Below are 15,675 nucleotides of genomic sequence, written 5' to 3' on the forward strand. Positions count from 1 at the left end.
AGGGTACATAAATAACAGGGAATAGAGACAGAACCTCCATCAACAAGTGTTTTCAACTACAGCACAGCCTTCTCCCCCACCCTCATAAAAGGCAAGACAGGATTTTAGCAATGTGGTTCCTCAAGGACTGCAGGAGGCCAAGGCCATGCACTGCTTTTGCAGAAGAGAAGAAAAAGGACAGAGACGAAGGCAGTTTGTGAAGAGGGACGGCATCTAAGAAACTGCTCATATAATCCACTTCACTGTGGTTTTAAGTATAAACTAGGAGGAGCCAGGATCAATATCACCCTTTAAACTTAAATGCTTTCCCAACATAAAGCCTTGAGATGGGAAGCTACGATATTGATGCTTCCATCCTAACCGTGTGCACCCGTAGTGCTCATGAGGCACATACCATGGAGGGTTATAGGCTAGATACCCTTGCAATGTAGGCAAGGCACCAGGCTTGGACACCAGTGCTCAGTATTATGCTTCCCTACAATTTGTCCATTTTATAGCACACCATAGCATAAACTGCATGAGCTGTTAGTCTGAAACCCAGATTGTGGTATCTAACAGAAAAGTTTTATGCACATTTATATCAGCCAAAAATTAGGTAACCAGCCTAAATAAAATAAAGCCAGAGGATGAAACTCCTTTTCAGCAGGACCAGGTTTTCAGAGAATCAGTTCCCCCAACCCCACATCATTTTCCTCTTTAAACAACAATATTTCAGGAAGAGGGATAAGGCAGGAAAAGATGCTACTTCGTTACATTATAAAACAGAGAGACAATAATTCCTTAAGAAGGACTCGGCATGTAAGTTATTGCAGGGCCCAAAGAGTAGGGAAAAAACATCACCTATAGATTAAATCAGCCCCCTCATGCTTCAGTTTGCAGGGCACAAGGGGTAACACCCCACATATAAAAGGAACAAAAGGAATCCAGAAGCTTTTAGGCATAAAAACGTCTAAAACCTGAAAAACACATTACAGGCAACTTGCCCACGTTTTACAGCAAAGTTCACTAACCTCATATTTGGCTTCCTCACTCAGACAGACCCCCTCCCTGCCAGCAACCAAACACTCTCACTCTGTACACCTTACTTCTCTCTGGCTAAAAGGCTCCCCCACAGCTAGCAGCTGCTGCACATTAGGACAGGATCAGGCCGGGTCTTCAGCTCAGCCATTAACTCCTTCCCGCCACAGTCCTTTGTGAAATTTGCTACTCTACCACAATGCAGATCAATACCCATTTTCAATTCCAGAGGGACATTGAACTAATACCAGTTATAAAATCATAGGACCACAGGATAATTCAGGTTGGAAAGGGCCTCAGGAGGTCTCTAGTCCAAACCCCTGCCCAAAGCAGGGTCAGCCCTGAGATCAAGCCAGGTTGTTCAGGATTTATCCTGTTGGGGCTTGCAAACCTCCGAGGATGGAGACTGCCCAACTGCTCTGGGAAGTCTGGTCCACTGCTTGACTGGCCTCATGGTAAAAAACCATGAGGTTAGATTTATCTGAATAATTGCTAAATAATACTGTATCTAAACTGACAGTATAGGTGATGTTTCTGTAGGGAAAGATTTTCTCCTTTCCCAATGGCAGCTCTGTAAGTGATCCCTCTGTGTTCCTTTTGCAGCCTGCGAATGCAAGACCAATGGGCAGTGTGACGAAGGATATTCAGGAACGGGACGATGTTTCTGTGAAACAGGATGGACTGGCCGGCTGTGTGAAACCAAGCTAGGTCTCTGCCTCCTCTCACCGGACTCCATTGCATGGAGCCAGGGGTTCAAAGCACTTGCAATTCAACAGAGGGTTTGCATAGAGAGGAGAGAAAAAGGGTTAATAATATCAGAAGCCCTCTAAGGAGACTAAGGGACTCTGCTCTGGACTGAGAACAGGTCCCTTCACCCCTCTGTCTCCTCCTTTGTGAAATGGGAATATGAATGCCTACCTCCCCTGTGGAGGGGCTTTGGACTACACGAGGGAAGGTGTCACCTGAGAGCTAAGCAGTCAAAAAAATATTCTTACAGGTTTTCCACTTAGCAAGACTGGTATGAGGGCTTTTCGTTCTGCAGGAAACAAGGGCATTGCAATATAAATAGCTCTTTCATCCCAGCTGTTCTGCCTTCCCCACAGCTCTGCTGCCAGTGTGTTCCCCAAGCTGCTCTGCCAATGCCGTCTGCATGGAGAACAACACGTGTCAGTGCAAGCCATTCTACAACGGGGATGGGCTCACATGCACAGGTGAGTTCCCTCTCCCATCCTACAAGAAAGCAGGCTGTCCCCTCTTGCACATGCACTTGCGTGCAGTTGCCGTCTGGTATGAAATGTCAGCTATCAAACCTAACAGCTTCCACAGTGCAGCAAGTGAAACGAATTTAGGATATATACAGATCAGTTTTTTTCTGAAGCAAGTGGCTAGCTTCACCAGGTTTTACTGAGCAGGAGTATGAGCAAGAAGTGTGCTTCAGTCAGGGTTTTGAGACAGCAGGTTTTCAGCAGTGTTTCACTTACGGGATTTTCTTTTATGACCTTAAGGCAAGGCAGTTCCCCAGTAACGTCGCTGCAGAAACAGTCATTCTTTCTGAGCCAGGTGTCTCGCGTCCTCCAAAGTCACCCTGGCCAGAGCAGAGTCCCCAGAAAAGCAGCTCTCTTGGGCTGCCAAAAGGCGAAGCAGAATCTCTGGGGGGTGGTGCCACATCTCTTAAATCGAGGACATCCTGACAAGGGCTTCAGAGCCCTAAAGGATAGCCTTCACACAAGTTCAGGAATGCCTCAGGAAACTCAAACAGTTGTTTTCCCCAAACAAGTGTTCTAGTATTTTTAGTGTGCCTTAAAAATCTGGAGGTGGTTTGTCTTTGTGAAGAACATCCTCCTTAAAAGCAGACTTTACTCACTTGTTTTCTTTTCCCCCGTGCAGCTGCAGACCTTTGCAAACAAAACAACGGCGGGTGCCACAAGGCAGCCGAATGCACACAACTTGGGGTGAAAGTCTTCTGTAGCTGCCAGAAAGGATACAAAGGCGATGGCTTTACATGCCTTCCAATAAATCCTTGCGCCGATGGGTTCAACGGAGGCTGCCATGAGCATGCCATTTGCACTGTCATAGGACCTGTAAGTTGAATGATTTCAGTCACCAGCAGGGAAGTCCGAGGCATTTCTTCCTGGTGCCAGCAGAAGTATTTTCTCTGGCTGAATCACACCCCATACCTCTCAAAGTCCCTGTTTTCCGAAACAACCTTTACATAGCACCAGCCTACTTTCCACATCAGTTTGCTATCCTTTCAGCTGAGGGGTGAGAAACAGTTTGAAATCTTTCCTCTGGGGAAAGGGGTACTACAGCAGATGGGATATTTTGCACGTGTAATTTTTCTGTCCCCTTAGCTCTCCCTAACTGGCTATCCCTATTTGCAATAGGAGTTTGTTGGATTGAAACTGAATATAGTTTGGTAGCTAAACCTAGGGACAGTTGGGAGAACAGTATCACTTGTTGGTTGGCCGGACTCAGCTTAAAAAGCTCTGCAGCCACATGATACAAATTCCTTGGCCCCCACAGTCAAAGCTGTTGAGGAAAACATGTGCGGTGACTTGATCCAGCATTTGTCCTGGTGCTTTCGGGATCACCTGTCCGTTCCATTTTGGTGGCTTGCCTGATGTGTCTTCCAGGAGCTATCTAGAAAAGCCTTGCTGCTAATCCGTTCCAGCTGCCAACCATCGCAATCCCTGGATGTCACCAACTCCTGCTTGGTTTATAGTTCTCAGTTTATTACTATCAGTGGGCTGCTAAATTCCTTTCATGCTCCCATGCCCAGTCATTTAAATATCATTTTGATAGGTTTGCCATCCATTTTTGTTAATTATGTGTCATATAATTCTCCAATGCACGTTATTAGCTTTGTGGATGGAATTATGCTTTGGTATTAATTCAGCAAAGCACCCAAGTGCATGTGTAAATATTTTGCTTAGAAGAATAAATGTCAGTGTCAGAGTTTGTGGTCTGTTGAATCACAGTTGTTAGTAGCAACTTTCCTGTTTGTCCATTCCTGGCTACATCAAGTGAAATTTTTCGAACAGTTCAGAATGTTGCTTGAAATACCACTTCTAAGTTAGCTAAGTACTTGGCTTAGCGGTTTTTATTCTCTCTCTGACCAGGACAAACGCAAGTGCGAATGTAAAAATAACTACATTGGTGATGGGCTGAACTGCTCGGTGATGCAGCTTCCCCTCAACCGCTGCTTGCAAGACAACGGGCAGTGCCACCCTGACGCTGACTGTGCCGATCTCCACTTCCAAGGTGAGAATGGCACACCATGCACACCACGGGACAGGGACATCCTCATCCCTGTGCCACTGCACTGAAGCCAGTGGCCAGGATCCTTGTTTCTGTAAGCTCACTCAATCATCTACCTACGTCCCCTTGAAACAATGAGATTGAAGTTAGAACGTGTGCTTACATACTTTGTGATACTGGATTTATGAAGCAACAGATGAGGGCATTCCAGGTAGGAATGTTACCCCTAAGGGATCAATCTGTCCTAACTACATTTCACAAAATTCACGGGTATTTCTATGGCACAGTTGACTCTGCATCCAGACATTGAAACCCCCTCAGGAAGAGCTGGTCCTTCTCTCTCTTTGCAGATACCACGGTTGGGGTTTTCCACTTACGGTCCCCACAAGGGCAGTACAAGATGACTTATGAGAAGGCAAAGGAGGCCTGTGCCAATGAGTCAGCCACCATCGCTACGTATAACCAGCTGCTGTACGCGCAGAAGGTGAGGTAGCCTCACTGCGGGAGGAGATCCCTGGAGAGGACCTAGCCACAGCGTAAATGGAGAGGGAGGAGCAAGGGGGCTGCTCTGTACTAATAAGCTTCGTTTTCCCTCCTTTCCTTCCCCCGTGCCTCAGGGTATGTTTGGCTGGGAGCAGTTTTCAGACTGTTTATTGGTTTCACGCCTGCTCATACAGCACTGAAACCAGTTCCCAAGTTCTTGTTTCCAGTGATACTGGGATGGGATGGTAAAGTCAGACTTACAGAGTGTTTTCATGGAGGTTTTAATTATTAGCACTTCTTAAAGAAATACACACTTCAGAATTATGCTTAATTTTTTTTTTAATGTAAGGCTCCAGGAATCTTTTCCCCAAATGCTGTTAACTTAGCAAAGCCATTTCCATATTCTTTTCCTCGAGTCTGTTATAGACAGCGCATGGCTGACATCAGTGGGATGAGCATCACACCTTGGGTTTGTAAAACTTGTTTAGAAGAGTGGGTCAGACTGACTGTGCCTTTCTGGGTCCTTCCCATCTGTGGAAGGAAGAAAGACGCTCACCGTTTAGAGACACCTTTAGCAAAATGTGAGGCTGGACCACGGCCAGCATGTAAACCTGCCCCTGCTGCCCGAGGGGATTCAGATTGCAGCCTGAGCTGCATGTCCCCTGCGCCCCATAGTCTAAATATTTCCCTCAAAGCAGCAAAGTCGGCAGTGGGGCTGGCTCCAGCACTCCCGGGAGTGTTGGAGCTCTAGCTCCAGCACTCCCAGGAGCAATTTTCTGTGTTGAGCTGGTTTGTGAGCCCTTCCCACACTGACAAAATGTGGGCTGGCACACGATGGGATTGCACGTCTCCCTTTGGCTTTCACACCCACCTCTGATCTTGCCTGGCTTTGGGCTTGGGGAAGCTTTTCCTGGGAAAGACTCCCTTAGTCCATACGGGGAGCCACTGACTTTCAGAGGGGCCCCATCTCCGCAGCCCTTTGGCCCAGAGCTCAGCACAGGGCAGGCTGCAGGACAGATGGATGGACAGAGCCCCCTCAGACCCTCAGAAAGAGGGCTGGCAGGTCGGGTGCTGCCTGAGCGCCCTGGGGGGGATCGCCTGTTTTGTCTGCAGTGCCCCAGCCCCACCACCCAGCTCTTCCCCCAATGTTTTTTCCCTTATGGCCGATCCGGCTGCAGGCGAGGTACCACCTGTGTGCTGCTGGCTGGCTAGACGGCGAAAGAGTGGGCTACCCAACTGCCTTCTCCTCCCCAAACTGCGGCTCTGGGTACGTCGGCATCGTGGACTACGGGAGAAGAGTCAACCTGAGTGAAACCTGGGACGTCTTCTGCTACAGGGAGAAAGGTAAGTGGGTCCTTTGCTGCATCCCTCTGCACAAAGGGGAGCAGCAGCCCGGTTTTTGGTTCCTTTGGTCAGCCACAGGCTGCTAGATAACACTGCAAGAGACTCCACCTCTTTTTAACTTTAAAAAAAATATGTATCTGTTGCCTGAAAGTTGTTTTGTCAGGCACAGGACAGCCTAAAGCCTTCTAGCAAAGGGCGTTTGCCCACGCGGCTCTCTGTGTTTGTGCCTTCCAGAGGTGAACTGCACCTGCAAGCCAGGCTACGTGGGGGACGGCTTCTCCTGCAGCGGGAACTTGCTGCAAGTGCTGACGTCTTTCCCAACGCTGACAAACTTCTTGTCGGTACGGCCCACAGCTGGCGCGTTGCTCGGTCGGGTGAGCGGAGCGAAGCAGGCTCTGCCACCGGGTTGTATCTCAGTGTTTGCTTTACTAGCAGGTAACACCACCACACCAGCAAAGCAAGGTGGAGTGGTCTAAATCTGTGCCGTTGAAATCAGAACTTAGTCGCTATTTTTTTAATTACTTGCTCCAAAGAGGTTTTGGGTTTTTTAAAGTTCATTTGGAAATTAAATGCTACTGCAGCTTTAGCTTAAGGAGGATTCTGTGCACAACTGTTCCTGGCTTTCTAAGCATCACAAGGAGTGCGGTGCTTTTTTGTAATTTTATTGAATTGCTGCTGGGGAAAAAGGCAAAGCATTAAAAGGGTCCCTTTCTTGCCACTACTCAGAAAGGCATTATACATGTAAGGAGGCTCACAGACAACAAGGGCCCAGCTCCTGCAGGTCAATTTAAGATGCGCTCGCCAAATCAGCAGCTAAAACTGGGTTTTGACAACAAACTTCTTCCATAATATCACTCCGGAGTTGCTTCGTGGCTATTAATAGAAAGCTTCTTTGTCGTTATTTATACAGTCTCATCTTTTCAGCTCCCCGCACAGGAGTGCACAACTGCTCTTTAGTAAAGCTGGATTTTGTTTCTGCCTAGGACATCATGGCTTACTCCAACAGCTCTAGGAAGGGGAAAGAGTTCCTGCGGTACCTCACAGACCTGTCAGTGCATGCCACCCTCTTTGCTCCAAATGATAGCGGGTTAAGGGAAAATGAGGTCAGGTTTTTTTTCTTTTTTCCTTCCTCATTTTAATAACACTTTTTAAACAGCCATTACAGGTTTCTGTATCCCAGTGAAATTTAAGTTTAAAAAAAAAATAATAATCTTAGTATGACATGACTTCTGTGTAACCCCACATAGTTTAAACTGTGCTTCTGAAAGAGGCGAGTTCATCGTTTCCATTTCTTTTCCATAGTTAGGAGTGTAAGGTTATCAAGTGTTCAAGTCACTACAGACTTTTCCATCAGGGATTTTAGTTACCCAGTTATAAAGGAGTCTGCCTGACATGAAGCTTTCTCTGCCTTATTAACATCAAGCACAGTTATTTGAAGAAAGCAGTGCCCAGCTTTGGTATTTCCCACAAATACGTTAAAGGCATCTGGTCCTCCCTCCCTCCCCCCCCTTGCCATCAGAGGCCAGCAGGGAGAGAAGATCCCACTGTTCACATCCAGATTTCCCAATAGCCTCTACCCCATATTGCACTTGCTGTAGCATTAATAGCAAAGAGGGAAAAAGGCCACAGGCACTGGTAAATCCAGAAGATTAACGAGATCAGTTAACATTCCTTCTATTTTGCTCTCATTTGCAGACACTTTCCGGGCGAGACATCGAGTATCATTTATCTAATGCCAGCATAATGTTTTATGAGGACTTGACCAATGGAACCACTCTTCTAACTCATCTTGGGGAAAAACTCCTCATTACAAACACCAGGGGCCAGGAACATCAAGCCCCTACCGCTGAACAGGTACCTTTTTAATAAATCTCCCATCTTCGTGCTTTTTCCCCACTTACGCTATACCCTGTAATCGGGTGACACACTGATCCAGAGAGCAATTTGGTACGGTTATAGGGGGCAGCAATGAGAGGCTGACTTCAGAAGGCTCCTGCCCAGAGACTGCAGGATAGCAGTTGGCAAACTGCAAATTTACAAGTTTGCAAATGGCCAAGCTCTGACCCGCAGAACTTGAGAAAAGCTGTTCAGGCGGCCTGCAGGAATGGCAGGATGGGGATACGGGCTGGATTCAACCCTTCTCTCAGCCTGGCAGGATTATGGGAGATGGCAGTGCAATAAGAGGAGAGATGAGAGCAGCAGCTTATCATTAAAGAAAGGTGTTGGTATTTGTAAAGTTCCTTGGTAACCTTTTGGGAGAGGTGGGAGATGCCAGCACAGCCTTGCTCAGAGCAAAAGCAGACAAAACAGTGGTTTGCATCTTTTATTACTATTTCAGTGGGTTTTAAATGCAAAAATTGATATCCTTTTTGCAAATGGAAAATATCCTTTGACATTTTAGGGGAACACATCCTTTGAAAACACACCCAACTTCTCATTTTTTTTTATTAAGAAAATACTCACTACCCCAGCATTTCAAATGACCTCTATGACAGCAACCCCTTGAGACCGAGGTTGGGACTCTGCTGTGGGTGATGCAGTATAGCTGAATATGAAAATAAGAAACCCTGCGTCCGTGGGCTTGCAGTTAAAATGTGCTCTAGAGAATGGCACTGGACCCAAGGCAAGTTGAGTGCCCAACATGCCAGCTGGGGGCAGGGGGGGAGGATTTTCACAGACACCAACAAGAAGGGAATAGGTGCTGCAGGAAGAGGTGCACAAATGACTCATCTGTTGCCTTTGCTCCCTTCCTCCTTCGAGGACAAACTCCTTTGGCATGAGAATTACCATTTATATTTTTAAAACCACCCTAATACTGCAAACCCAGTAATTGCATTAATAAAGTATACCCTCGTGAGAGATTGGGTACACCAGCACAAGGCTTACCTGTATAACTCATTAGCATGCCAGGAGCTCTTTTGGATTACTTTGATCTGATATTTGAGTTAAAAGAGATTCTCCTTAAAAAAAAAAATCCTCTTTTCTTCAAAAGCTGCCAAGGGGAGGCTTTGAGCCCATTAACACAAATCTTGCTCCTGCCCTTCAAAGCTGGCTGGAAATTTGTAGCTTTTCTTCCTTCCTGGAGGACCTGAGCAAGCCCCCAGTTCCCCCGGCTGCAGTAAAGCTCAGTGGGGTGCCAGGGTGGGAAGGAGAGGTAGCAGCCGCTTTCCACGCATGCTCCAGGCAGCCAAGCACCCACCTGTCCCAGCACACCAGGTCAGAGCCCACAGGCTTTCCCCAGGACCCTGGCAGGGGTGAGGGAGAGGGAGGAGGACATGGTGTGACTCCCACACCACTCCGCAGTGCCACCACGGCTGAGTCCCTTCCTCCCTGGGCACAGAAAGTCGACATGTGCTCCAGTAGCAGTGTACCACCTTGTGCCTGGGGCAAGAGCAGGCAGCAGCTCTCGGTTCTGCTCACCGAGGAGAAAACGTTTTGCTAGGATGCAATTTAAAGCAGAGTTTGCAATAGCTCAGACACCCATGCTCCCAAAAATGCTGGAGAGACTCAGGATTGGCTTGAAGCAGTCAAGGACTCCTGTTATCAGCAGAGTCTAGAGAAGCGTTGGGGTGGCAATGACCGATCCCGTCCCTCTCCTTTCTCACCTCCTGATAAGCTGCCAAATGGGACCACCTTCCAGCTCACTGACACTAGGCCACCAAATAATCTGCAGGCAGCAGCTCCCCATCAGTGCTGACCCAGCACTTCTCAAGCCAGCAAACTCAGTGCAAGTGGCATCCTCAGCACAGAAAGCAGCTGTAACAGCGGCAGGCTGCAGCTGTAACAGCACTCCTAGGCAGAGCTTGATAATTGCACAAACATCACAAAAACCCTTATTTAAAAAAAAAAAAAAATGCCTGAAGGCAATATGCAGGTAATGATGATGCTACTTCGTGCACAGGAGAGCCATGACCAGCCTGGGGCCATCCCAGGCTGATGTCCAGGGAGGCAGCGGTGTAAGCCCCCACGTGATTTTTCCTCTGTTTGTCAGTAACTGAGGTGGGTCAAGAGTCTCAAGGTTTATTTCAGTCCCAAAGGGAGGAGGGTCAAAACTCAGCTCTCATTGCTCTTTCTCCTGGCAGAGTGAGATCAGGTATGTGGACAGAAGTGCTATTGTTGAGTGGGATATAATCGCTTCCAACGGGATAATCCACGTCATTTCAGAGCCTTTAAAGGCTCCGCCAGCACCTGTAAGTACATAGTGATTTTTTTTTTTTTTGGGTGGTGGGAGCTCTGTTCCACGCAGGGTATTCTGTGACAGCCCAACACAGGCTCAAGCTGACCTTACAAGATGACCGACCACTTATTTAATCCAAAGAACTTCCCTTCCATCGAGGTATCTCATTCTGATCCTTCTCTCCATGCGCTGGAGGGGCCTCACTCACGTTTACAGCCCATCTATCCCAGCTCTGATTTCAGAAGTGGCTAATCAGCTGCCTCCTTGGTCCGCAAGATTAATGCGACGGATACCCTATTTCTCACCTTCATTTTGTTCTGAGCAACCCTTTCTTCTTTACAAACCAGCCTTCTTGTTCCTAGAAGCTCAGTAACATGCCTGCACAATCTCTGTTCACAGAAATCCCTTGCAGCCTACAATCCTCACAAGTAGAAAATGACACACTTAGGTAAAAGCATAAATTACTGCCTGAAAATGAGTCAAAATAATAGGCAACTTCTGTCAGTCTACAGCAGCATGATATTATAGTCTTTATAATACCTTTCACATGCTAGAGGGCAACTAAATGTTTTCTAATATTTAGCTGTCCAGCGGCACTGTGTAAATTACTTTGTTTTCTAAAAAATAAATGAAGAGAGCATATCTATTAAGACAATGTGATTATTTTTGCCAGGGTAGGTTTAGTAATTAGTTTTCTAGGCAGGAGGCCACGGAGCTAGAGCATCACATGGAAAAGCAAGAGTAAGAGCATATGAATCTCCTACCCATTTCCAGACCCCTCTTCACCTCCCGGATTGCCAGCAAAGAGCACAGTGCTTTGGGGAGATTGCAGCCTGAGTGGCTGCGTGCCCTGGGATCCCTCAAACTTATTATCACTCCAAAACTGCCAGTCACCTTCATGGTATCAGTCTGTCAGGCCACAGAGCTGCAGAAGGCAAACCAAAGTCAAAGTCAGTCTGGAGGCATTTCTCCCCTTTAGATTAAATCCAGATCACATGTGAATTTCTTTCAGTCCTTCACCTACATATTTATTAAAATATTTATAAAATATTGTATACAGTTACTTGGATTGGCACTTTACCTGCTTGACTGAAGAATAATTTCAGGTTAAAGCCATTGCGTGTTTTGGGGCAAAATGACCTATAGAAAGCAGGTGTTGGGCCGCTGGCGGAGCCCAGCCCTGCGCACCCTCTGCACAGGCTGCCAGTCCCTCTAACCAGTGATGAGATGGGCCTCCTCCCAGATGCGGTTTGGTTTGAGCCCTGATAAGCAGGGCTCAGAGGATGGTATGGCTGCCGATAGCTGGCAATAACCAACACCTCCCCAGTGCACAAAGCAGTGGGGAATAAGCTTGAACCCATGCAGAGCCCTCTAGGGTTTGTAGCACAGGTTTCCAAAGCTGCTTAAGGGCATTTAGTACCCACTTCGCCTCCTCAGGCCAGTGAGGTTTCAGCCTCATCATAGCCTCTATTGCTACTTTGAAAAGGCTGACCAGAAAAGATCACTTAGGCATGCCCTGTAACTTCAGAAACATAACCAAGATGAAGCTGTACCACAGCCAGTGTCCAGTACCCTGAAAAAAAATTAATTTGCAATTACTATCAAAAGGCCGTATTTAACTGTCTCTAGGGATCACGTACCAGGAAACTCGAGCACAAAAGCAGTTCAGGACTAGGGCATATCTCAAAGGGACACTGCATGTGCTCGGGTGCTGGTAGGTGACCAGTGCCCACCCCGTTGCTCACTCACCCTCTCTCTCGCTTCCAGGCTCCTCTCCATGCCAGTACTGGGACAGGAATATTCTTTGGCATCTGCCTGGTTACTGGAATTGTGGCTTTTATCGGATATTCTTACCTCAGGTTCAGGAGGAGAAACACAGGCTTCCAGCACTTCAAGGTAGGCAGCAGACAGGAATGCAAAGCAGGGGGGCAGCACTACCCCAGACCCACTGCACCTCCCAAACTCACAGCCTCCAATTTCTCCTTGCATTTTATTAAGCTAGAAACATTCCCAATCGCTTCCCACTTGAACCATTCAGACTAAGACATGGAGAAAGCGGGGAAGGCTCACACACTTGTCTTGGGCACAAGCTTACACTTGCCTACTGCTCCCCCCGACCTCTCCCTCCAGGGTGCCTGAGGGGCTCCTGCTCTCACAGACACTTCCAACACCAAGGACTGGCCAAACACTTATTTAAGTGTACGGCACCAGTGTGGAAGTCTTTGCCTCACCAGAAAGCTCACCTTTAGGGAAGCAGGTAATTACAACCACTGAAAGGGCACCTGTTCTCTTCCCCCTCCTTCAGGACATTGCTAATAATTTTGCTGCTCTGGAGGTTGAAACGTTTGATAGGGAAAAAGCCCAGATTCAAAAGACAAGCAAATTGAAATGACTGTCAGGACTGAAAAGCGCAAATTTTTATACTGATGCGCTCTCCTGCTTGCTTTAACTAACTTTGCTAGCTTCACGTAGTATCGTGGTGATGTGAAACCAGCCAGCAACAGCCAAGCTACTCAGAGACCAGGGATGACAAAAAAGTGTTACAAAATACACAAAAATCAATCCAAAAGGAAGTCTACCTAGAAGTAACCAGAAATCCCTTCCTATTCTAGACCCTGCATAATGTGAATCGTCTTCTAGAAACAAAAACAGGAGCCATGAGCCAGGGGAAATGCTTGTATTTTTATGTAGTTGCAATTTAAGAGAGTGCTCAGGACCAACCAGGTACCTTTTATCCCAGGCACAATGCCAGGGCAACACTCCCTCTCCCATTCTTTGCTGAAGCGTTAAAATAGTAAGGGAGAGAAAAAAGGTTCCAGCGTGAAGTGACCTGAGATAATACAACAACCTAGGACACAGTTCATGCCCGGAGACACTGATAAAGCCCGTTCAGTCACAACGCTGCACCAGTCGGTAGCGAAGCTTAAGTGTCCCACTTAATGCACTGTTAGGAGGAGGATGGATTTTAAGCAGGTTTGTGTGATTTTATGTAGTTAAAAGATGACACTGACGTAACATCACTGGACAAGTCACAGCCTTCAAATATCACCAACCCCTCATATGAAAGTTCTTCTGCACTGACTCCACCAGAACCTTCTTATGATCCTTTCTCAGTAAGTGTTCATTTTGATTTGAGATTGAGACACAACTAAAATCATGGTAAGAGGGAATGACTTTATGAAAGGAAGACGTCTAGTCGCAAAAAAGGAAAAATTAATTCAGGAAAACACCATTCAAGTTCCTGGCTTTCCTGTCTCACCACTGCTACAAATTGGGTCTGTGGTCTACAGCTGTATCTCAAGTCTACCTTCAAAGAGAGCTGAATTAAACGGGACTTCAAACGCTACTCGATGCCAGCGACGTGTCTATACAAACTTAAAAAGCCTTCCAATTTTGTCTTCCCTTCTCTTCGCTGCAAACGCAGCTGAGTGTCACGCCAGCACTCTGCAAAGAATCTGAAATGCAACGGGGAGGGGGCTGGTAAACAAGGGGAGGAAAGATTGAGTAAAGCTAGAATATCTGACTGGCCTCAATGGTCCAATTTAGCAAGACCCTCATGTACATGCAGAGTCTAAAAATCAAAATAAACCTTTCTGCATCCAGTAAAAAGACTTGTTTAGTGCAAAAGTGTCAGGTGCAACCTCTGCCATCTGTATGGACAAATTTGCCAAAAAGTGACTTTCATTTCTTAATGCAATGTTCAAGTCTGATTTTTCTTTTTCTTCTATTTTATAGGATTCAGATGACCAGCAGCTTGTGATGAGTGGTCCTCATGATCAGAATTAAAGACTGAATTTGGCATTAGTCAATTATAAAACACATTTCTATTTACACTTACTGTGGAAAAAACAGCACCTACACATTTCGGGGAATAAAATCTTGTTACAAATTAAAAACTGAAGGAGCACAGCTTTGTTTAAGATGCAGTCTATAGAGTTCACAGAGTTACCAACCTCAGAAGCGGTGGCTGTATCTGAGCAATATCAACTAAGAGTGCCAAATGCAAAACCGAGTCTCAACTAACCTACCCAGAAGCAAACAGACACTTCTCAGTGAAAAGTAGATGACTTTCACTAGTCTATATAACTGCTTTTATTCTTCTTCACAGACTTTAAAACAGCCTCAAACACACTGCTAACTTGCAAATATCCTAAATTTGCTAGTACTCCAGCTCTACGATTTCATTTTGGCTCAGTTACGACTACAACTGGCAAGTGTGAAACAGAACACGTGTTAAACCTGTATTTTTAAACTAAGGAGATTTTTTGCTAGTAAACTTTCTTGTAAGAATTTCAGCAGCGAAAAACGCAACCATTCTGCCTACCCTGCTTGCCCACTCTAGCTTTTCTGTCTTTCCTCCAACTTGACTGTGTTTTGTTTACATCTCACCTCACTGTACAAAGGGAAATAGTACTTGTAGCAGCTTTAGCAAGAAATATATGTGATACAAGGGTATTCGAAGAGTAATCAATTGTTACTTGAGCTATTTTTGTGAAAAGCAGACAATGAAGATAATGTACTTGCCATCTCATGTCCACATTCAGATTTTTGGGTCTGCGAGGAGCAGAAGCTACCGGCTTGTTCACATACCGTAATTTTACCAAGCACGTTAACATTGCCTTTCAACCGATGCACAGCAGTAACAGCTGCAATTTTCACCATACTATTAGAAGTGAATCAAACTTCAGTTTGATTCGCTGTCGTTTCCTTCCTTCAAAACATTAATAATCATAGCAAATTGTGAGAACACGATAGAAACCACAAAACAGCAAGAAAAGGAAGATTTTCTTGCTGGCAGCAGTAACGTTCCCCGATGATATACCTCCTGGTGTCTACCACATGTGGTGGGCAGGAGGCAAGGTGTCACTGCAAGAAAGCATTAGTTACCTCTGGGAGCAACCCCAGGATGCCTCCTATCAGAACAAGGTATGCAGGCAAATCCAGGGTTCTTGATGCAGCAGTCAAGCACAACACCAAGGGAATCTAATGTGTAAATAAGCCTGGATGAAAGAGACGGACTGAAGTAATTTCCCTAACTCCTTCCCTTGCCCCCCTACACATGCCTGCTTGTTTTTACCTAGAAGATATTAAAAAATTTAGAACACACTTAAACATGCACACATATTTAGGGGATTTTCCCCACAGAGTTTTGCAATCAATACAACTCATGTTCTTTCCTTCTCCCCAGTCACCCAAAATATTAAGGCTCGTAGGGACCAGAAGATAAAGTCCAAGCATTTATTTTTGTAATAATCATTAAATATTTTTAATCACAAAAAAGTTTCCACAGTTCATTAAACTCTTCTTTCACTGACAGACTATTCCCTTCAGAGTTTTTGATAGAACAGAAAGAAAATTTCTTCTCGCTTTGGTGTTCAAATAAGCTATACTCCCAA

General features: G+C 46.0%; 1 protein-coding gene across 1 annotated transcript in view; it reads left to right on the forward strand.

The window, feature by feature from the left end:
• STAB2 (stabilin 2) overlaps positions 1-14,065 on the forward strand; it is an 86,309-nt gene extending 72,244 nt beyond the window's left edge. Inside the window, exons 57-69 of the mRNA XM_019474401.1 lie at positions 1,621-1,725; positions 2,121-2,228; positions 2,905-3,098; positions 4,137-4,278; positions 4,626-4,759; positions 5,937-6,102; positions 6,337-6,443; positions 7,086-7,205; positions 7,798-7,956; positions 10,185-10,292; positions 12,047-12,175; positions 13,273-13,392; positions 14,015-14,065. Coding sequence (XP_019329946.1) covers positions 1,621-1,725; positions 2,121-2,228; positions 2,905-3,098; positions 4,137-4,278; positions 4,626-4,759; positions 5,937-6,102; positions 6,337-6,443; positions 7,086-7,205; positions 7,798-7,956; positions 10,185-10,292; positions 12,047-12,175; positions 13,273-13,392; positions 14,015-14,065 — 1,643 coding nt within the window. The remainder of the gene's footprint in view (positions 1-1,620; positions 1,726-2,120; positions 2,229-2,904; positions 3,099-4,136; positions 4,279-4,625; positions 4,760-5,936; positions 6,103-6,336; positions 6,444-7,085; positions 7,206-7,797; positions 7,957-10,184; positions 10,293-12,046; positions 12,176-13,272; positions 13,393-14,014) is intronic.
• Positions 14,066-15,675: the final 1,610 nt, after the last annotated feature.

This window comes from Aptenodytes forsteri, unplaced genomic scaffold (assembly GCF_000699145.1).
Source record: "Aptenodytes forsteri isolate BGI_AS27 unplaced genomic scaffold, ASM69914v1 Scaffold56, whole genome shotgun sequence".
NCBI classification, from domain to species: Eukaryota; Metazoa; Chordata; class Aves; order Sphenisciformes; family Spheniscidae; genus Aptenodytes; species Aptenodytes forsteri.